Source organism: Macaca fascicularis, chromosome 3, assembly GCF_037993035.2.
Source record: "Macaca fascicularis isolate 582-1 chromosome 3, T2T-MFA8v1.1".
Taxonomy (NCBI): domain Eukaryota; kingdom Metazoa; phylum Chordata; class Mammalia; order Primates; family Cercopithecidae; genus Macaca; species Macaca fascicularis.
The window spans coordinates 133,516,293-133,538,259 of NC_088377.1; the positions used below are offsets into that span (position 1 = coordinate 133,516,293).

A 21,967-nucleotide genomic window follows, 5' to 3' on the forward strand; every position below is an offset into this window, starting at 1 on the left:
TCCATTCATCATTTGATAGACATTTGGGGTGTTTCTACTTTTTGGAATAATTCTATGGACATTCATGTTTCTGTGTGAACATGTGTTTTAATTTCTCTTGGTTATAACCTTATGTGAATATGTGTTTTAATTTCTCTCAGAGTATAACTGGAGTTGAAATTACTGAGCCATGTGATAACTATGTTTAACCTTTTGAAAAACTGCTAGGCTACACCATTCTGTATTCTCACCAGTAGCATCTGAGGGTTCCAATTTCTTCACATTTTCACCAGTATTTTTTATTGTCTGTCTTTATAATTTTAGCTTATTTAGTAGGTATGAAGTGACATCTCATTTGTGGTTTTGCTTTGCATTTTCATAATGATCAGTGATGAACATTTTTCCTTTTTCTATTTTTCTTTTCTTTTTTTTTTTTTTTTGAGACAGAGTCTCACTGTTGCCCAGGCTGGAGTGCAGTGGTGTGATCTCAGCTCAGTGTAGCCTCTCCCTGCTGGGCTGAAGCAGTCCTCCCACCTCAGCCTCCCAAGTAGCTGGCACCACAGGAGTGTGTCACCGTGCCCAACAAATTTTTTAGCTTTTTGTAGAGATAAGGTCTCACTATATTGCCCAGGCTGATGTTGAACTCCTGGGCTCAAGGGGTCTCCCACCTTCCAAAGTGCTGGGATTACAGGCCGGAGCCACTGCATGCAGCCAAACAGTTTTTCATGTGCTTATTGGCCATTTGTGTGTATTCTTTGGAGAAATATATATTCAAATCCTTAGCCAATTTTTAATTACTTTATCTTTTTGTTATCAAATTATAAGAGTTTGTCTGTTAATAGAAGCTCTGCCTACTTTAGGTTCCTCTCCAAAGATTTCACATAGCACATTTTAATATTTTCTCTGATTTCATGCTTAGGAGAGTTTATCTAACCAATTCTCTGCTGTTGCTCTCCTTCCTTTCTTATAATAATCTTTTCAAAAGCTTTTTTTCTAAGCTCTTAGAACAATCTAGAGCTGAGTAATATGGACTTTATTCTGTAAGAAGTTAGTATCATCCAGAAATGCTTCATTTTAATTGTGTTAAAATTCCCTTTTTAAAAAGAACAGACATAAATCCAAAAAGCTAATTTTTTTAGATGTAAATACCTGAAAGAATCAAATTACCAATCATCACTATAAATTTTTGTATATCAGGTTTAAAGATATATTTTGATTACTTTTTTCTATTATAATTTTAGGATGCCTTTTTAAAAATCATTCGAAATGAGGGCATTAAATCTCTATGGAGTGGCCTTCCTCCTACCCTGTAAGTTGAATTTTAATGTTTTTTCTACTAAATAATGGTTGTTATTTTATCCTATAATCAGCATGGTTGGACAAAGTCTTGCATTTTTAATATTAGAATGCTTTCATTTTCTGAGGTATTGTTTTTTAAGCCTCACAGCCACCTGCATGTTTAATGATGTATTGAAAGACTTGCAGGACCTGAAGAGGTTATATTCACAGATACGGTTTATTATAGGAAAAGGATACAAAACAGAATCGGTAAGGGAAAAAGGCACATCAGGAGTTGTCCAGAAATGGGCTTCCAAAGTCCTCCCTTATGGCATTGCACAGGATGTGCTTATCCTTCTGTTAGTGAGCTGTGAAGTATACAAAGTGCCTCTGCCTTGGGAAACCCATTTGAGTTTTGAGTGTAGGGCTTTTATTGAGCATGGGTTGTATGGACACATTCTGTCTTTGAGGCCAGTTGTGATGAGCAAAACTTTAAACCCACAGAAGGAAAGAAGTTTACCATAAATCGCAGTATACAGATCAACCTAGACAAGTTGGTTTAGTGCTTCAGATGTCCAAAAAACCTTCTAATAGCGAATACTCCAGGGGATACATTCCCATGAGTTGTCCAGACGTCAGGCATGCACATAGGCCCTCCTGAAGTTATACAAGGTTTGAGCAACCAAGCCTGCTGTGTTGTGTTTGCTACACAAGCATATGGTAATTTTTTTCATGTTCAGAAATAAAAATTTTGGTGTCTATTTGTTCATTTTACGAAAGCTGTATGATATATTGCAAAATGTATACTTTCTCCAGATAATTCTAATTGTCTACTAACTAGCGATTACATGAATTAACATGATAAACTCTTAATATTAAATGTAAAAATCTAAAATAATAACTTGGCTTTTGCTGTCTCATTTATTCCCAAGGACTTTATATTTTTAATGGAGGAAATTAGTCAATTTGAGGCATTTATTTTAAACAATGCTTAAGGTTTGAAGTTAGTGGCAGATCTAATACCTCACCAGTCAGTCCTGCTCCTAAATTCTCAGCAGCAAAGTCCACCATATAAGGTTAGGCATTCCAGACTATGGTCTGTGAATGTTCTTTAGTTATATCATAAACATGGACTCGTTTCTTGTTGCATTAATATTTATCGACATGACAGTACATGCAACTTTGTGTTTGAATTTAATAATTCCCTTTTAATAATTTCTTTTAGTATATCATTAGAATTCCCTTAAAATTAGTGTATGTAATTCTGATGATGTTAATTACAATTTATGTCTGGTTATAAGCAGGAGTGATATATGGTCTATAGTTCAAAAATGTTTTACAATTTCTCATGTACTTTTTCTTTTGCTGATTCTGATGTTATGGTAATTATGAATGAGAAAGAAGATCTGGGCAACCAGAAACAGAATAAGTCAAGGAGATGAAATGTCTGTCTTAATTTGTCTTTTCCTATTTGTTTTATTTTTATTTTATTTATTTATTTAGAGACAGTCTTGCTCTGTCCCTTAGGCTGGAGTGCAGTGGCATGATCTCGGCTTATTGCAACCTCTGCCTCCTAGGTTCAAGTGATTCTAGTTCCTCAGCCACTTGAGTAGCTGGTATTACAGGCATGTGCCACCACCATGCTAGCACTTATTTAATGCTATATATTGTAACTGTCTTCACAACTAGAATGCAAACTTTTGGATGGCAAATGGCTACTTTATATCTTTCTACTGCCTACTAAGTTAAGTATTAACCATTTTTAAAATAAAAGAAAAATTGATCTCATAGGCTAATTTGTTGTGGTTTTTAGCTTACACAAAATATAAGGGTTTTTTAGCTTATATAATAATATTTGAATTTAAGACTGTGGAATCTTTTGATAATTTTGAACAAATCTTTTTGTGTGATCTAACAGAGTGATGGCAGTTCCTGCCACAGTTATTTATTTTACCTGCTATGATCAATTAAGTGCTCTTCTGAGATCTAAGTTAGGAGAAAATGAAACCTACATACCAATTGTTGCTGGAATTGTAGCCAGATGTGAGTAATAAATCTTTATTTTCATTTTGATTTCTGTTTAGAGCTTCTGTTTAAGTTGGGACATTCACAGATAATTTGTACAATATATAGAATATTAGTATGATATATTTTGCCTTATAGTTTATATTAATTTGTTAATATAAGATAGATACTCCAGAAGTCATATGGAATAGTGATTACCATCAGAATGAGATGGGCTCAGCCTATCTTGGTCAAATCATGGACAGAGTTTTTAGAGTGACATCAGAGTTGGTTCTGATTCACCTGAACTTCTAGGTATCACGTGGGATCATGCATGATTCAGTCCAAAGTTCTGAATCACTTTCCTTAAAACTTTAGGATTCAGAGTTTGATCATAAGGAAAGTTGACTCTATACAGAAGAACGTTTACTCTGCTAAATGGGAGTGGGATTTATTGGGTCAGTAACTGGAATGGGCTTTGGTTTTCATAGTTCTGGTTGATTACAACATTTCTGGAACTGCCGTTGAGAGAGTTGAAACCAGAAAAAGTAAGATATATGAAAATAGACTTTTAAGAAATAACTTTTATTAAGGGAAAAATCTGTGTCAATTATGTTGACATCATTAGATATTTAATTTTAAGGTTTTCAGACATTATAGAATAAAAGTTTAAAAATCATAAAATATATGAATATTAATTTTTACAGTATGTGTATTTGCACAGTACATGGCTTTATTTTTGTTTTCTTTTTTTAAACTTGTTTGTATTAGTTGGTGCAGTAACTGTGATAAGTCCACTAGAATTGATTAGAACCAAGATGCAGTCCAAGAAGTTTTCTTACACGGAACTGCATCGATTTGTCAGCAAGAAAGTATCTGAAGATGGTTGGATTTCCCTTTGGAGGGGCTGGGCTCCTACTGTTCTTAGAGATGTACCTTTCTCAGGTAGGATTTATCTTATTTGTAGCTACTCAATTTTACGTAGCTTTGTTAAATATTACTGTTACTAGATTTTTAACTCTTTACCATTAAAGGTAAGTTATTGTCTGTAGTGACCACAAACTCCTTTTTCATTGTTGGGCTCTCAGATCTTTACAAGCTTTTATTGAATGAATAGTTTTTATTCAAGCTTGTTATTAGTTTTTATACATTAATTAGTGGGTATTCATATTCAGAGAATGCAAAGTACCTTTAACATTCTAAATAAGTCATTTAGTATTATTCTAAACAATTAGTAAGATAAGTAAAACAACTACAAATCAAAGGATAGAATCCATATAAGACCACTTTGGAATTATATGGGCTCCTACTTTTTCAGTTATTAAAAATAAACATCTCCCCATTAAATGATTATCCTGTAAAAGACTATTACAAATCAAGTAGGCTATTGTACTACTTACTTAATTATGAAAAGGGAGAAAATTATGAAAAGTGAGAAGTACAAATCTACCAGTAACTTATATAATGTACATACTCTAGTGGCATTTCCCCTGTGGGTCATAGAAGTTTTTAAGACCCAAAAGAAATACTTATCTAGAGAGAAACTCTGAATAATAATATCTATATCCTTTAAAAATCATGAAACCACAAATATGTTCTTTCACTGTCACAACCCCAGTGGTAACCCGTATATTAAATGCCATTCATTTGATTAAAAGAATTAGTTTTCCCACATACATATTATTGCCAAACATTGTATTAGTTAGTTTTGCCTATTTTTGAAAATCCCCTTTTACTAAAAAATTTTCCTAAGATTCCTTCTTGTGTTATAGGTAACTGTTTTCTTCATTTTTACTCATTTATATGTGAGTAAACAACTAAGACAATGCTGCTATGAAAATTTTTAATCAGTTTCTTGGTGCACCTTTGAAAGTTTATCCAGTATTGGATTTGTTGGTTCATATACATATATACATTTCAAATTTTACTAGGTAATATAGAACTCTTTTCTAAAGTGATTGTGTGATCTACCTACCTACCAGCAATGTATGAAATTTTCTGCTGCCTCACTCACACCCCTTCCAGTGTTTTTATTGTCAAAGTTCTTAATTTTTGTTTAATAATTTAAAGTGGTATCTCACTTTAATTTGCGTTTCCCTGGTTTTTAATAAGATTGGGCACTGTTTCATTGGCATTCATTTATTCGTAATTGATTTGGGGTTTTGAAATTGAAGTAGGTTTTAAATTTCATTTTCCTCCCACATGGATAGCTGGTTGTCCCAACATTACCTGTTGCAGTGATCCCCAACCTTTTTGGCACCAGGGACTGGTTTTGTGAAAGACAGTTTTTCCATGATTGGAAAAATTGTGTGTGTGTGTGTGTATGTGTGTGTGTGTGTGTGTGTGATTGGTTTCAGAACGAAGCTATTCCACCTCAGATCACCAGGCATTAAATTTTCATAAGGAGCACGCAACCTAGATCCCTCACATGTGCAGTTAGCAGTAGAGTTCTATGAGAATATATTGCTACTGCTGATCTGACAGGAGGTGGAGCTCAGGAGGTAATGCTCACTCACCCGCCGCTCACCTCCTGCTATGTAGCCCAGTTCCTAACAGGACACAGATCAGTACCAATCCTCAGCCCTGGGGTTGTGGACCCTGATCTATTGAATAACCATAATTGCTCCAGGGATCTGCATTGTTATCTCTGTCATATAACATTTTCACGTATGCATGGATCTGTTTCACTGGTTAATGTTTCTGACTTCAGGCCAATACCACACTGAATTATTAGTGCTCTATGAAAAATCTTTTTTTTTTTTTTTTGGCAGGGTCTCACTCTGTTGCCCAGGCTGGAGTGCAGTGGCACAATCACGGCTCACTGTAGCCTTGATCTATCTACAAGGCTCTAGTAATCCTCCCACATCAACCTCCTGAGTAGCTGGAACTAAAGGCGTGTGCCACCATGCTTGGCTAAGAAAAATCTTGATGTCACTTTATTTTTCTTCCCTAGGAATGTCGTCTCTTTATGTTAATAATAAGTCTTTAAGAAGTTGTTTTAGGAGAGATTCAAATTTTTCTTCATCAAGGTTGTATTCATCTCTTTTTTCTGACGTTTAGTTATAGGTGCACCCCACTGTCCCCAGCTTTTAGTAGCTATTTTTAAAGCTCTTTTTTAATTTTTTAAAATTAAATCTTTGTAGTTGGTACAGTTGCAATTGATTTTTTTCTATAGCTTATATCCAGCTGTGTTTTAACACTCTGTTATAAATTCTGCTTTGTCTTACTATCGTTTTGGTTTGGATATATATAAAAATATATGTAAATTTAACTGTTTTATATCATCATTTATAATCATAATTTTTCTTTCTTTCTTGCTGCCCAGTGAGTTTTTGAATTATGGTGACAATAATGAACATCCCCATCATTTTTCCCATTTTAAAGAAAATAGATCTCATTTAACCATTAATAATTATTTTTGGTATAGGTTTTTGATGCATGTTCTTTATCAAATTAAAGAAGTTTCCTTTTACTTCTAGGTTTCCAAGAAACTTGCTTCTTTTAAATGAAAGAGTGTTGAGTTTTATCAGATTTTATCAGAGTGTTGAGCTTTTTCATTATCATTACATGATCCCATGGTTTTGTTAACATGGTAATATGACATTTAAAGATTTTTATTGTATACCTTTGCATTTCTGGGATAAGCCAACTTAATCATAGTGTATGATATTTTATGAAATATTTCTGACTTCAGTTTGTTTTTCATTATTGTTTTTAGGAAGTCTGTACCTATGATCATGAATAGATTGGCCTTTACTTTTTTCCTTTGTACTCTTGTCCTTGTCAGGCTTTGGAATTATAGTCATACTTCATTGATGCATAGTTTTTTTTTTGTTTATAGGACTGCTAGAATATTACTGAGAATTTTGCTTTAAAAAAAGAAATCCCACCCTAGTGGGTGTCTAAGCAGAAAGCAAGGTGTGTCAAGGTTAGAATTTGTCTATCCCCTGAATATATAACCTCATAACCCTTTTATTAAAGTCCACATTTTGTTTCTAAATGTGTGTTCATTTCATTCTCTGTTTTTATAGCAATGTACTGGTATAACTATGAAATTTTAAAGAAGTGGTTATGTGAGAAGTCTGGTTTATATGAGCCAACATTTATGATCAACTTTACTTCAGGGGCATTGTCTGGTTCTGTAAGTTTATTCTTTTGTTATTAATATTCCAGAAAAATAATTGTTAAAACATTATATAACATCTCATGTATATTGAGATCCACTTTGGCTGCACTGCTTGAAAGTTTTTCTAAATATTTGCCCTCTATTTTAAGGAAACAAATTATTAGCAAATAAAATAATTTAAAAATACTGTATTTATGTTTTTATGTTGCAAAAACATTTTTGTGAGAAACTTTTGAATTTGTTGGATCATTACAGTTATAATATTTTAGAGTTTTATTATTTAGAGCATTTTGTAATTTTGCTCTGATTACATAATATTTCATGCAGTGTCATCTCATATGCGTTAAGCACTTCTAGCCTCTGCTCCTGATTCCTGTTTCTTTGGAAAAAATTTGTCCTCCTACTAAAGTAGTTTTTAAAAGAATTTGAACAAAAATTACAGTCGGAAGGAATCTTAAGTTACCATTTTTTGGGTAATAGTTTATCTTTTTCCACACCTCCTTGTAGAATGATATGAAAGTCCTGTAGTAGACTTTCATTATGCAGATTTATATCACCCTGACATTGGTAATAGTTTTTTTTATACCCACATACTTCCAAAAATGAATTTGTAATAACTTGTAGTGAGACAATAACACACTGGAACCACATAAAAACCATAGTGAAGGAGCAGAGTGAAGTGATGGAGACTTGGAAAAAAATACTGTTAATAATATCTCAGAAAATCTAGGCCAAGGAAGCCACGCAGTTGACTTTAAAACTTAGATATAAATATTCCCAGTCTAAGATCTTTCAAATTAATCCTAGTGGATTATAAGCCTATTGAACAAAAAAAGCAATTAGTATTGTTGAATAATGGCTTTAGGATATTTACCAGTTTTGCAGAAATACAAAGGAGAGTCCTCTATTGTACTATTGCTATGTAACCTAGAAAATCTGTTTTGTTAGGATTTTTTTAAATGATCTAGAAAATTGCTGCATTTTGACAGTTTTCAAATAACGTTTTGTCTCTACAACAGAAAAAACATCTGAATATGAGTGTCCAGGCTTTCTGTCAGAAAACAGAACAACCTAAACCACCTTATTTTAGAAAGAGTTTCAAAAATGGCTTACATAACATTGTAGCTACTACATGATAGATAATGAAGATGGAGAAAAATCATTGATTTTACCTTACCTGAAATCTTCAAAGCTGATTTCAAGAACGTAAATCAACAAATTGTTGGGTTGAAATAAAATATAAGTGATTTTAAAGGGGCATTTAATGACCATATTGGCCAAATGTGAGTTGGGAAGCAAAAATACATGCCAGTTTTAACCTTGCATGGCTGTTGTATCAAATATTGTGATAACATATTTAAAAGAATTAAGTTATTAAAAAACTCAAGGCATTGTGGAAATAAGTGTAAATTATTTTGAGAAAAGTTATTTGAAATGTGATTTGCATCCAGCTTTTATCATTAATAGGAAAAAATCTAAATTGTAAACCATTGTAACTATATTTTAATATGTAAACATTTACATAACTATTTTAAAAGGTTTATAGAGCTAAAAGTTCAAAATTCATTTTCGTTGTTCAAATTTAAGTTTTTTATTCTATTTTAAAAGCATTTGCTGGAAATTTTAAAATGCTTACTAGATACTTGAGAATTTTTGCTTTGACATATGTGTTGTACCTTCTTGTGATGTAAAGGAATGATAAAACACAAAGGAGCATGAAAAATTGTGAATGCTGGTAGTGGAGTCAGAGAGGTTTGGTTGGAATTGTGGCTCTGCAGCTAGTAGCTATGTGACCTCAGGAAAGTAAGGGAATTTTTCTGAGGCTTTTTACTTTTGAGTATAGTGAGAAATACATATCTGTTTTCTTTAATGAAGACTTAAAAGATATACATATTATTTCATTTTAAAGTTATGTTCATTATTATTCTTACTAAATAATGTACTAATTAGAAGAATGTAAAAATATTTTAGGAAAAGTTAAAAGGTTGATGGAAATTAATTTTACTTTCTGATAGTTTGCAGCTGTTGCAACTTTACCATTTGATGTAGTAAAAACACAAAAGCAGACACAACTTTGGACATATGAAAGTCATAAAAGTAAGTTTAATAAATTTAAAGCATTTTTTTGTTTTTCCTTCCAGATATTGTAGGAATATCTAAAATAAAGAAAACAAGATTTTTTTCTTCTGCATTATTCTTTGTGTATTTTACTGAAAGTAATATACTGTTAGAATGGAATACTCAGAAAATCTCTAAACAAAAACAAAAAATTTAAGAAAATGTAAAGTCGAATGTTTCTTGAATGCCATCAGTTAAGTCTCATACCTGCGATAAAGAAGAAATAATCTTTGTCATTTAAAAGCTAAGTTGTTTTATGATGTCTTTTCCTAGTTTGTTTTCAGATCTATTTCAAATTATTATTTTTATTGTCCTCATAAGTCTTTGAAATAAACCAATAAGATAAATCTAGACAAATCAGGATAAAGGATAGGAAATTACTGGGAAACCTCTTTTCTTTTTTCTTTTTTTTTGATAGTATATATATATCTCTCTCTCTGTATATGAAAGCGTTATCAGATGCCTTTTCATTATTACATGATCCCATGGTTTTGTTAACATGGTAATATGACATTTAAAGATTTTTACTGTGTGCCTTTGCATTTACCAACTTTGATTAACCCAACTTAATCATAAAAACCATGTATTTTTATTTCTTCATAACCTGTAATTTCTTCTAGAACAAAAGTGTACTCCTATTTGCTTCTACTAGGATCCCTCTGTCATTTATTCCCTTTAGAAAGTGTAGCAAACCCATGGGAAATTATCTATTACAAAATTATGTAAGTCTTGTGATAAGACTATTACAATGTAAATAAAAATTCTTCTACCCATGATTATAATAGTTAGCATAAAAGCTAAAATAGGTATAATGTTGAAAGAAGCTGGTTACAGACCTCTACAAATGAATCTGATGGATATTGGTGACATCCTTGTCTTTGACCTGTCAAATACCTACTCTCCTCTTACATTAGAAGCTAATGAAAACCTGGGAGGTAATCAGAGTTTTATTATATTAGGGTTCTCCCACTTCCCTGTTTTAGGCATGAGCCTTCTAGAAACCCAAGCCCTATCTGTCCTCCTTTGACAGTTCAAAATTACTTTGTTTCATTCTTCTTTTCTTATCAGAATTTCTATTTCCCCTCTTAAGTATAATATTTAATATAGTAGGATTTCACCAGTTTCTCTTTGGTGTAATTTAGCATAAATGGCTAATGACTGGGGCATTGAGGTAGTGGTGGTCATGGTGGTTGATAAGGGAAAAGATGGGAATCTGTACAGGTAGATTCTAATGCACACTAAAGTTTGGGAGCCACTTATGTTGGTAACTAATCATTGGAGTCACCTGAGGTGCTTATTCAATATACCTAAAGCTGGACATCACCCTCAATAGACTCTCATTTAATGACTCTGAGGTGGAACTCTAGCTTGTATATTTTGAAAATGATCCCTAAGTTATTGTGATATATATCTTCATTGATACTGGCACCAGGGAGCCATCTTTCTTTATTAGATTTAACTCTTACCTATCACCGGTTTTTTCTAATTAATGTTTCCTCATTTAAACCTGAAAGGAAAAATCTTAAGAGTTGGGTTTTAATTTTCCATGATTATCATTGTAAATTTTAATCTGTTAGTGTACTTCAGCTATGAACCAATTACTTAAAGGTTTACTAAGATAATATTTCAGTTGAAATTACACTTGCAATTTGAGTGATAATCAGCCCATACTTACTATTTGGATTTACATTATTTATCCCCAAGAAGTAACTCAGCTCCATTTAGAAGTGACTTCCTTCATTCCACAGCGCAACTATACCAAATCCTTTCTCTCTAAGCAAAAAAGAAAATATGAAGTGTTGCATCTATCATACTATAGAATGATAGTTCCATGCAAGTATATGATCTGTCAGCCTACTTTGACCACTTCTTCCATTCTTCATTCATTAGTCAATTACTGAGTGCCTATACTGTGTCAGGCACCATGCTGGTATATACAGATAAATGAGACAATTACCCAAATCCTCAAAGAGCTCATAATCTACTGGAACAGAGGCTGCATTCAGAAGCACATTAGCATGGAGTAAGTGCCATATCCTATAACAGAGATAACTTTTACCTAATTTATGAGTATGTCGTATATTATTAATTTTTAAAAATGTAATCTCTGGTTTTAGCTTTTTAAACCTGGCCCAAATGTACTTATTTCCAGAAGTTAAACTTCTTTTTCTCTGAACACATTTAATATTTTTAAAACACTATTCTTAACTGGACAATAGAACTATAGAAAAAAAAAAACTACTCAAGCAATATTTAATTTTTAAACATTTTAAAATTAAAATGTTTAATAGATTTAATAAATAGTACATTGGTTTTAATATTTAAGGCAATATTTTTCTGTATTTCAATATTTATTATATTTCTATTTTAAAATAGAAATGAATCATTATGAAATGCTTATACTTGCCAAATAAACTTATTTAAAATGTTCAATTTTGGTAATACTAAGGAACAGCAGTGAGAGAACATTTTATATAAATTAAACTGTTGGGGAGGATGTAGCTCACTGGGAACTTTATGCCATGATGGTAACAGTATTTGGAACAGCTACTTTGGAAAACAATCTGGCAGTAGCAAGGAGTCCATTCTGAGTTATCAGTTCCACTCCTAGATATGTGCCCTAGAGAAACTTTTACACATGTACAACGATATCCAAGGCAAGATTTTTAAAAACAGCAAAAAGTTAGAAATCACCTAAATGTCCCTTTACAGGAAAATGGATAAATCATTATAAGCCATATAATGCAATACCATGCAGCAATTAAAATGAATAAAATATAGCTGCACTTACCAACCTAGATAATTCTGAAAGCACATTGCAGAAGTCAGTGTGCAGTGTGATACCATTTATATAAAGTTTAAAAGGAGGATAAAGAAAAGTATACATTGTTCTGTACATTCCAGATGTATACAAAGAAGAGTATACATCTGGATATGTTTAGATGTAAACATTTAAACAAATGCATGAGAAAGATGAAAAAAGAAAGACAAGAGTGATTACCTTTGAGAATGAGGAAAAATACAATTGGGGAGGAATATATAGGGGGCTTCAACTGGATCTGAAAGAGTTATTACGATATAGTAAATTTGGATGTTCAGTAAATGAGCATTTATTTTCTCTATGCTTGAAATATTTAATAATAAAAGTGTTTCTTTACAGTGCAAGAATTTGCTTATTACCTGTAGGAGTAGCTCTTTAATGTTTAAATGTTAGGCAGGAGACACTTCTAAGGTTCCACTAGAGCTTGGCTTACCTTCAGTTGATATTCTTTTTGTCATTCTCTTAATTTCACCTTCCTGTTAAAATAGAAACTAGTTTGGGGCATGAGTTCTACAAGATTAGAAACACCTGCTGCTTGATCACCATTCTTTGACTAGTTTTTAAAATTTAAATGAAATAATTTAAACATGAAGTGAAAATTGCCAACTTAGAAAGTTCTTGTCATTGACTTTCTTGAGAAAGTTAAATTTCATTCATATTTTGTAATCAGTGTTGGGCTGCTGTAGTTATTATGTTTATGCTTATACTATTGCTGGTATAGCTTCTTAAATAAATCATAAGGCTTCATTTATCTTAGTCCTCATTTATTCATAGTCAGAGATTCTGATATTTTATATAAATGAAATTTGGAGATAATGAATCACACTCCATTAAATGGCAAAATTCTAGAAAGTCATTTTTGAAAGATATCGTTTTATCTTAACTTTTATCTTCCAGGCTTGCTTAGTGGTACATACTTTAATCTTGTTTAATGATTCAGGGTTGTCTTCCATGTAAACATTGACTTTTGTAGAGTAGCAGCTCTCAAAAGCTAGAGAGGGCAGTATAGGATTGTTTGCCCATCATCCAGCTGGTCTCAAAACAAGACATTGAAATCTTCATCCTGTTAGCTGTCATGTTGTTTACATGGTAGTGTATCTGGTTCTTACAATTTTTTTTTTTTTAATCTTATTGCATCTAGTAGTCTGTGGGCCAAGGTAGCTGTTTAGAAAAGTGCATAAAATGAAAATAAACAAATATAGTTTACAAACAACCTTTATGTTTATACTTCAGTGACATCTACTTTTGCTAAGTTTTAAAAAACATAGTTTTTTATTCATTTTCTTCCAGATATTTGAGTGGTTGCAAATAAGTGAGATGTTATTGTTAGCTAAAATAAACCCTTCGAAGGAGAGAGCACTGGTCTAATTTATTTCAAGACTAGCATACCCATTCAGAAAGGTAGTAATAACTCAAGACACTGCTAGGGAGAATGAGCTGTTTTCCTCAGAACTCTTTTTAGAAGAAAAGAAGTTTTAAAACTATTTATAATAAAACGTGAATGAAAAATGGTTGTGAGGACTTTTCTTTGGCATTGGATACCCCATGAAGGTTTCTATACACATTTTAAGAGATGGGGGTCTCAAGAGATCAATCTTCCCACCTCAGCCTCCGAAGTAGCTGTCTATACATCTTTTAAAAATTTCATTATGAAAAGTTTTTAAGACCTAGAAAAAAGTTTAAAAAATACTACCATCAAGTTTAAGAAACAAGCATTATCAAGTCAGGAGAAACCCTCAGTACATTCCTCCTTAATTGCATCCCGTCCTATACATCTTTAAATATACAGCCTTTTTCTGTTTTTTATTTTTAATGAATCTATTAAAACTTAAAGTAGCTTTTTAGGTAAACAAACCTCTTATGGTAATGAAATTATATATCCCCAAGGGCCATGAACACTACTTTGTGTTATCTGTATTAGGAATTATTAAATTGTTATTTATAATAGCATTATTTCTTTATTTTAACATTTAGTTTCTATGCCTTTGCATATGTCAACCTGGGTTATAATGAAGAACATTGTTGCTAAAAATGGATTTTCCGGATTATTTTCAGGTAAAAATACTTGGCTTTACCGAATCATTGAATAGAATGATTACTTTTAAACCTATCACCTTCTAAAATTAACTTATAGAAGGAAGTTATAGGTAACATACTATGTTTATTTTCTCTTAAATATCTGTATTATAAATTAAAATAAACATTAAATAACAGATTTACTATCAGTAAGATAAAAATTTCTCTATAATGTAATATGGATTGAAGTGAGGTTGTTGGAGGTGCAGTCTTTTCTACCAATTTATGGATTTTAACATATTCATTTAATTTGAACATTATCAGAATAAAGCCAAAAAATTATAGTTTTAAAAATAAGGTAAGGAAAAAATATTTGTTTTGATTATTCCTATTCTTTTTCAGGCCTAATTCCTCGCTTAATTAAAATTGCTCCTGCTTGTGCCATTATGATCAGTACTTATGAATTTGGAAAGGCTTTTTTCCAGAAACAAAATGTTCGAAGGCAGCAGTACTAGTGATGCTGTTTCAACTTGAAACAACAACTATAACCAAAGAAGATGGAGACTCTTAGGCAAGAATGTTTTTCACCATTATTCTCTTACAATGATTTTAAGTCTTTCTTTCCTATAATTTAAATAAATGATTTCAGCTCTACCTCTAAACCATAATTTTAAAATAAATTTTATCCTATTTTTGGTGATACAGAAAAAAATATTCTAGAAATCACCACCATTTAGCATTCTTGTAAAAATAAGACAAATTACTCCTTAGCATCAAAAGCAATCTCTGCGAGTTTAATATTATATGTTTCAGTGTAACATCATCTTATTGGGAGTGTGTCGGATACACAACAACTTTTTGAATTGTGTGCTGAATGATGTACGTAGTCTAGAAAAAAGCCCAAGTCTTGTGCACATTTAAATCATGTACATAGGTATTTCTGTATTTCAGTAAAGTAGGTAAGGCAGTCGTTAAATAGCATTGTTGACATTGACCAAATATTGCCTGTTTCCTTTAATTCAAATGCATTAGGTTCCCGCCTCCCTGTCCCTCCCTGCCATGTTGCTGTTTTAAGGCTTCACATGTATTAAGATTTCTTTGATCAAAATTGTGGCTGTTCTCCTTATGAACCATAATATAATCATTTGTGTGATGTACATTGTGCCATTTTTGATGACTAAATGTCTTTATTTCTGCTGTTCCTGTAAGAAAGGGAGTTTTTTACTGATAGTAGCAAATGTTCACTTCAGCCAAACTTGGGTGTTCAGTGGTAAATTACATAGTATTTAGACTGGTAAAAATAGTTTGCATACAGGAATAGCCTCTGATTTTTAGCCATCTTGTAATCCAAGTATCATTGTTCACGGAATTCTCTAGGTCATTTTTATTGTCTTGTTCTAACAAGACATTATTGCTACAATAATAGTTACAAAATATTTCTAAAATATCCTTTGATTTTTACACTAAGTATGGTAGAGTAAGAGGCTAAACAAGAAGCTGTTTACTTGAAGACATTGCTTTCAGTCACCGTACATGTCTAAATACTTTAGCTTATCATTCATTGTATGTAGGAATGAGATAAGAAAGGATATGATGGCAGGAAAAGAAATGCTATTCATTTTTTATACTTTAGTTTTATATTCTTAGGATCTATATCCTTTAAAAAGAAAACAGCACTTTATTGCAGTCTTTATTTTAGGAAAATGTGAAGCATTTTTTTTTCCTCTCCTAAAATGAATAGATGACAAGTCTTTAGTGCTGGTAGAGGAACTAATTGATTTTGTACTATAGTAGGAAAGTATAACACCAGAAATAAAGTATATAGGGTTTGCATGTAATCTTCTGTTTATTTTATCCTATGTTGATTTACCTTAAATTTGCAACATATCTATATAAATATTCATGACTTTCTTATATTTCATTAAAATGTTTATGCCTTCTTAAAATCATCACTGTGCTTCTAAATATTTTTATATAGAATCATTGTATAATGCTGTACTGTGATATATATATGAAAGTTTATCTTGAACAGTGCTCTCTAACAATATTAAATTTAAATTTATCTTAGTTTTGCTATGCTTAAGGCTAATTCATAGAAAAAAAGCAGAAAAACTTAATACTGTTCCCAAAAGGCAGTTACATATTTCAGTTTAATATCACCTATAAGTATGAGAAAGGTTTCCATGTCTCCTACCCCTCACTGCACTTAGGAAAATTCTTACTTATGAATAAAGTAATATAAGTAAATCTAAATGCCTAGTAGTTTTTCTAACACATACTACATGCAATGTATCTGGATGAAAAGAAGGCTGAATTGAAGCTTTCTTTATACTTAAGAGGTAAAGAAACATTAATACTTTTAGAATTCTGAACCAAAAAGGGTTCAGAATTTTGCCATAATAACTTAATTTGTATTAAAATAGTACCTAGAAAAATTCAGTCCATGGAATAGCTAAAATTTTAAAATTTTAATTTGTTTCCAGATTTCTGTCTGATAAAATAATTGAACCATAATTGGCACGATGAATATTCCCAGGTTTTACGTCAGTATTCAAATTTAACTCTCAGCCATATGGGCTTTCCAGACTTTTCAATACATATGTTGCAGGAATTGCAATATTTGTAAACATGCGCCACAACAGTGTTCTTGGTGATGTTTCTCAAACAGCTTTTATTCTATTAACGTTACATTTTCTAACATAAACATTTAGTTGATTAAATGTAAAATTTTAAGAAGGAACATCTTTAATTTTAAATATTAGATGATTGCAACCTTTAATGTAGTACATGTTTTACTTTTTTAAAAAGGCAATTTTTTTTCTTCTTTTTCTAGGAAAACTATTCACAATGGTTATTTAACTGCATGTGTTTTTAAAAATGTTCCCTCTTGGAACAACATCTACTGGGGTCTGTCAAAGGGTGGAGAGTGGGAGGTGGGAGAGGGACAGGAAAAATAACTAATGGGTACTAGGCTTAATACCTGGGTGATGAAATAATCTGTACAATAAACCCCCACGACACATAACTTTACCTATATACAAACCTGCACATGTACCCCTGAACTTAAAATTAAAAACAAATTCTTCCCTCTTTTTGTCTTGGGCACAAGTGTTTGGGGTGTAGACAAGTTTATTGTATCCCTTTTGAATTTTCTTCTAAGATGAACTTTTTAAATAAAAGATTACTGCTTTTATATTATTTTAATCTGTCAGCATTTATTGGGACATTTTTTGTAGTAGGCAGTATAAAAAAAGCACTGGAGACAAGACATTTCAGATATTGTTACTGGCCACAGGAGGTTTCAGAGCTATGACTGATTGCTAGAAGCATGCAAAGGGAGTCATGGGAAATAAATATGGGGAGTTGTTCACTCAGCCTGGGGGCAGAGAAGGGGAGTGGTCAGGAAACCTAAGAGTTGGACTGACAGGCAATCCAATTAGTAAATACACAGGGAAGTGGGAGTCTCAGTAAGGCAGTGGAATTTAGTCCATATGGCTTGAACAAAATGTATACATGGAAATGTGGTAAGAGATCAGACTGGAAATGTAGTCAAAGGCCTTGTGTGCTAAAGGAGGAACAAGAAGGCCATGGGAAGCCTAGGAAAAACTTTCCGGCACAGTTGTAACAGTTAGACTTGGGTTTTGGAAAGATAACTAGCAGTATGGAAAATGGGGCTTATGATAAGGTGATCTGTGTTAGAAATCTAAAAGTTTTGGTTTGTATTAAAATACACTTTTTAAATGTACCATAATGAAAAAGAGGTAATTTTATCTTCCCTTTCCTGTCATCAGTTAAAATGACAAATGCTAAAACCAAATCGAAGCTGCTTTGCTTTCAGAAGAGCAGAATGAACCACAGTCTTGTGACGCTTAAGCGGTAATCCAATATGTTTAGCAAAATCTGGACATTTCATCTAATGATAGGAACTTTAACAAATCAGTTTTCTAAGTTGTAAATTTGGGACACATTTATAACCACTTAAAAACTGTATGTAAATCTAATGATTTAACAACTAACTTATGATTTACTTTTTCTGCCAATCATAATTAGTAGCTTGCATTTGGCATTTATCTCTTTAGAACTTTTATATATGATTTTATTTAATGCTTACATCATCCTGATGCCATCTCATAGGTGCCAAGAAGATAGTGATGATTCTTACAAAGAAAGCAAACATGACTATTTTATAATTAAATCAGTAACACTGCCAGAACCACTACTAAACTGTACTGATTCAATAGATGTGTATTCTAAAGCATATCATGTTACTTTTTAAAAATAGGATATTTAACTTGACGTGAGTTGGAATAAGGATTTCTCCGATTCCATTTTCATGTTAGTATTTTAGGTGTGAAACAATATATATTTACCACATTTGCTGAAACAAAAGTTTAGTGTGCAAGTTAAATCAGTTAACTTTTTGTCAAAATAAGACCACCAGTGCATAGTACAAAATGTTTAATATACATGCAACAAGTATAGTATGCATCAAGGCAACAGAATACACATGGAAATATTGGCGTATAATTCAGCATTCTTTTGGAGGTAAGAGGGGTGGGTGAACAGTAAACACTACCAAACTAAAATTAAAGATTGAGACATACATGTTTCTTCATGCAAACAGTAACTACCTTTAGTGTGAAATGAACTGTGTAGAAACCTGATTTAATAACAGCAGATGAATTTTACACCAAGATCTCCAAGAAAGGAGGAAAAGTCATGATCCTCCGATGTAATGTTTAAATCTGCATTTAGCAGCATGTTAAGATGCACAAATTATACATTAGACAGATCTGAAAAATTTTATGATTATGGAATCTTGAATTTCCTTCTACATTATAAAAATGTATGTAAAACCACTGTTTAATTACTAAAGGATAATAAATGTTAGTTGAGAGTGGACCATGAATGATAAAGCATTTAAACATTCTGATAGTTCATAGGAAAGCAGCAATAGTGCTCAAGTCCGGGCTAAAATTTTGAAATTTCTCCTTATCCATTTCCTCACTCCCTTCTCCCAAAGTTTCCATTGTCCTATTATACCTACCTTCCATCCCCCAAGCTGATGAAAACCTGCTTTGGATACTTCACTCACAATCAGGTATACAGAATTGAGAAACTGAGAACAAAAATGTGTCATTTCTCAAGAATATTTGCATTTCTACAAGTATTAAAGCCTTAAGCTAAAGGAATAAAGCTCTGAATATGTTCTGGCACATCTAAGATAACTTATTTTAAGGGCTTCCAGGCCTTTGTCCCCGAAGTGACACTGTTTGACTGTCTTACATATAAGACTTGCCTTGTTACTACTTACTATCTTAAATTCCAAATTATGAGACTAAGCTGTAAATTTTGCAGAAAACTACCACACTCCTACATTTCTAACACAAAGAATGAATGTGGTAACGTCGGTTCTTGACTCTTCTCAATAAACAAAAATACCATATGAAGTCCCCAATAAGTACTGTGGCCTCATCATGTAAACAATGTATAAAATTTCTTTGGCACAGCTAATCATGTTTTCCTCATATTACTTACTATAGAAAATACACGCCATACATTTTCAGTATGGCGGGATTTTTAGGAATTAATGTAGCTGTTTCAAAAATTCCAAAAGAAATGAAAGTACAGATTACAACTTTTTGTTTGTTTTAAAAAAACTAATTTTACCTGTACATAAGTGTGGGGATTTTTTAACATTTAAATGTTTTAAAATGAGATTATTGTGTGATTAATGCTAGAGGCTATAAAACACATGACACACTTCATTGTTGCACAAACAGGAAAAAGAACCAGCACTGAATATCAGACATATATTAATCAAGTATGATAACTACCCTATTGATCCTTGTTTAAAAGCCTCTCAAATCCTTAACTGAACTTGAACTCTTTCCTGGCAAAACAATTTTTCAACGTTTGTTCTACATTTTGAAATATGTCTAGTATTTGAGGCATACTTGATCATATTTTTAAATTGATAATCTTTTAAGAAAATCTTGAAAAACAGTTTATTCATTTTACCTAAATGGCATAAAATGCTGTAAAATATTTTCCTTGTGGCACTAACAAATTAAGTCAGTAACTACCAAAACAGACACATTCCTATGGAAATTATAAAATGTTAAGTGGAATGTTGAGTTGATACCAAATGGTAAATATTAAAGAAAAACTGAATAAGCCACTGTGAGAATGCAGCTGAGAACCTTCCCCTGATATTAAAAACAAGGCATTTAAAGCATAGAACTTACGAAGAAATTAATGAAAAAATGAAATTAACTTTTTTTTTTTGAAAATCTGAAAGAATGAAAAAATACTTAGCTTAAGTCTCTGGAATAAACCTTTGAAGTCAGTCTCTGGCCACTAAGGTATATTTAAATATATAAAAATCAGCTGAACAATATGTACAATTTGCTATGAACTATTTGGTGGATCTTTGAAAGTTTTTTTGTTTTAAAGCCTATTCCTTTCTGAACTTTCTCAATGACAAATATAAGAATTTTAAAACTGAAAAATGGCGGGATCATTGTTTTTCACTCAAAATCTCTTATCTGGAGTGGATTCTCTCTAAGCAATAGACTTTCAGACATGTACCAGAACAATATAAAATTTCAAAGGTCTTCCCAGCAGTCAAACATATGTAAATTAAACATTTACAACATAAAAACTTTTGGCTTTTACATAAACATTTTCAGGATGGAGTTAGGCCTGGACTTGTCATCTCTGTTGTAGGACTTGCAAGGTAGTCATTAGATTTTAAGCTTGTTAGAGACTTGTAACTTGCCACTGACGTTAGAGATCCACAGAGGCCAAGTAATGAGGGAGTATCTTCTTTACCTGAAAATTACAATTAAATAGCAAATAATTAATTGCCCTTCAAGAATGATACAAATAAGATCCTAAAACCATTAGAAATTTCCATAGTTTACAAGATATTGCAAATATATGTAACTATTAAGTCAAAGATCTAGATCTCAGTGTCTTTGCTTTTTTGGCGGTTTCAACATCACCCTTAAACATTATAAAAGATTATTTGTGCTGCTCATAAAGGTTCTAGATATGGAAGTTTGAGATACCAAGTTTTAAAGCAACAATAAAATATTTACCTTTTTGGAGAACATGGTTATGTCCAGTTAGTAAAAATCTAAACTGAAGTAACAGTTAACAGTCCCCAGGCCACAGAAATACCAGGAAATCCGTATTTTGTTACAGCAATATATTAGAAGAAGGTGGAAGCTGGTTGGGACTGCCCCAACTCAATAGGAAGGCTTGATTTGGGGAGACTTTATTCATTTAGTAAACATTTATTCAGTATCCACTATGCATCAGGAACCTAATGTTAAGTGTTGAATTTCAGTAGACCCATGAAGGAGGAATGAGTACACCTGTTTCCATGGCTGGGGTAAAACAAGTTCTTTCCAAACTGGGTAAGTTTCAACCTGCAGTCTGCCTCAGTGTGCTGCAGTGTGATGCAACTGGCTATGTGGCTGGCTTGGGGCTATGAAAGGCTAATGACTGAATAATTAGGAGGTTTCCAAAGAAGATGGAAAACTTAGGCTTTACACAGTTATAGAAGTTAAGCTGAGCCAAATATCAGATGTTTCTGAATATTACATATTGTTTTAAAC

General features: G+C 32.1%; 2 protein-coding genes across 41 annotated transcripts in view; one reads left to right on the top strand and one right to left on the bottom strand.

Annotated features, from left to right (window-relative positions):
• Positions 1–17,540, top strand: part of SLC25A40 (solute carrier family 25 member 40) — a 55,204-nt gene extending 37,664 nt beyond the window's left edge. For 8 of the 17 annotated variants that reach the window (XM_074035604.1, XM_045388718.2, XM_074035603.1 and 5 more), the window contains 7 exons: positions 1,221–1,288; positions 3,176–3,300; positions 4,033–4,206; positions 7,293–7,402; positions 9,403–9,484; positions 14,301–14,381; positions 14,745–17,540. In XM_074035604.1, coding sequence (XP_073891705.1) covers positions 1,221–1,288; positions 3,176–3,300; positions 4,033–4,206; positions 7,293–7,402; positions 9,403–9,484; positions 14,301–14,381; positions 14,745–14,857 — 753 coding nt within the window. In that variant the 3' untranslated portion in view covers positions 14,858–17,540. Of the gene's footprint in view, positions 1–1,220; positions 1,289–3,175; positions 3,301–4,032; positions 4,207–6,032; positions 7,190–7,292; positions 7,403–9,402; positions 9,485–9,528; positions 11,296–14,300; positions 14,382–14,744 lie in introns of those variants that run through there. The other 9 variants (XR_012432719.1, XR_012432718.1, XM_074035606.1 and 6 more) reach the window with 6 other exon arrangements.
• Positions 17,541–18,785: 1,245 nt separating this feature from the next.
• RUNDC3B (RUN domain containing 3B) overlaps positions 18,786–21,967 on the bottom strand; it is a 180,833-nt gene continuing 177,651 nt past the window's right edge. For all 24 annotated transcript variants that reach the window (XM_074035589.1, XM_005550325.4, XM_074035600.1 and 21 more), the window contains one exon: positions 18,786–21,176. In XM_074035589.1, coding sequence (XP_073891690.1) covers positions 21,031–21,176 — 146 coding nt within the window. In that variant the 3' untranslated portion in view covers positions 18,786–21,030. The remainder of the gene's footprint in view (positions 21,177–21,967) is intronic.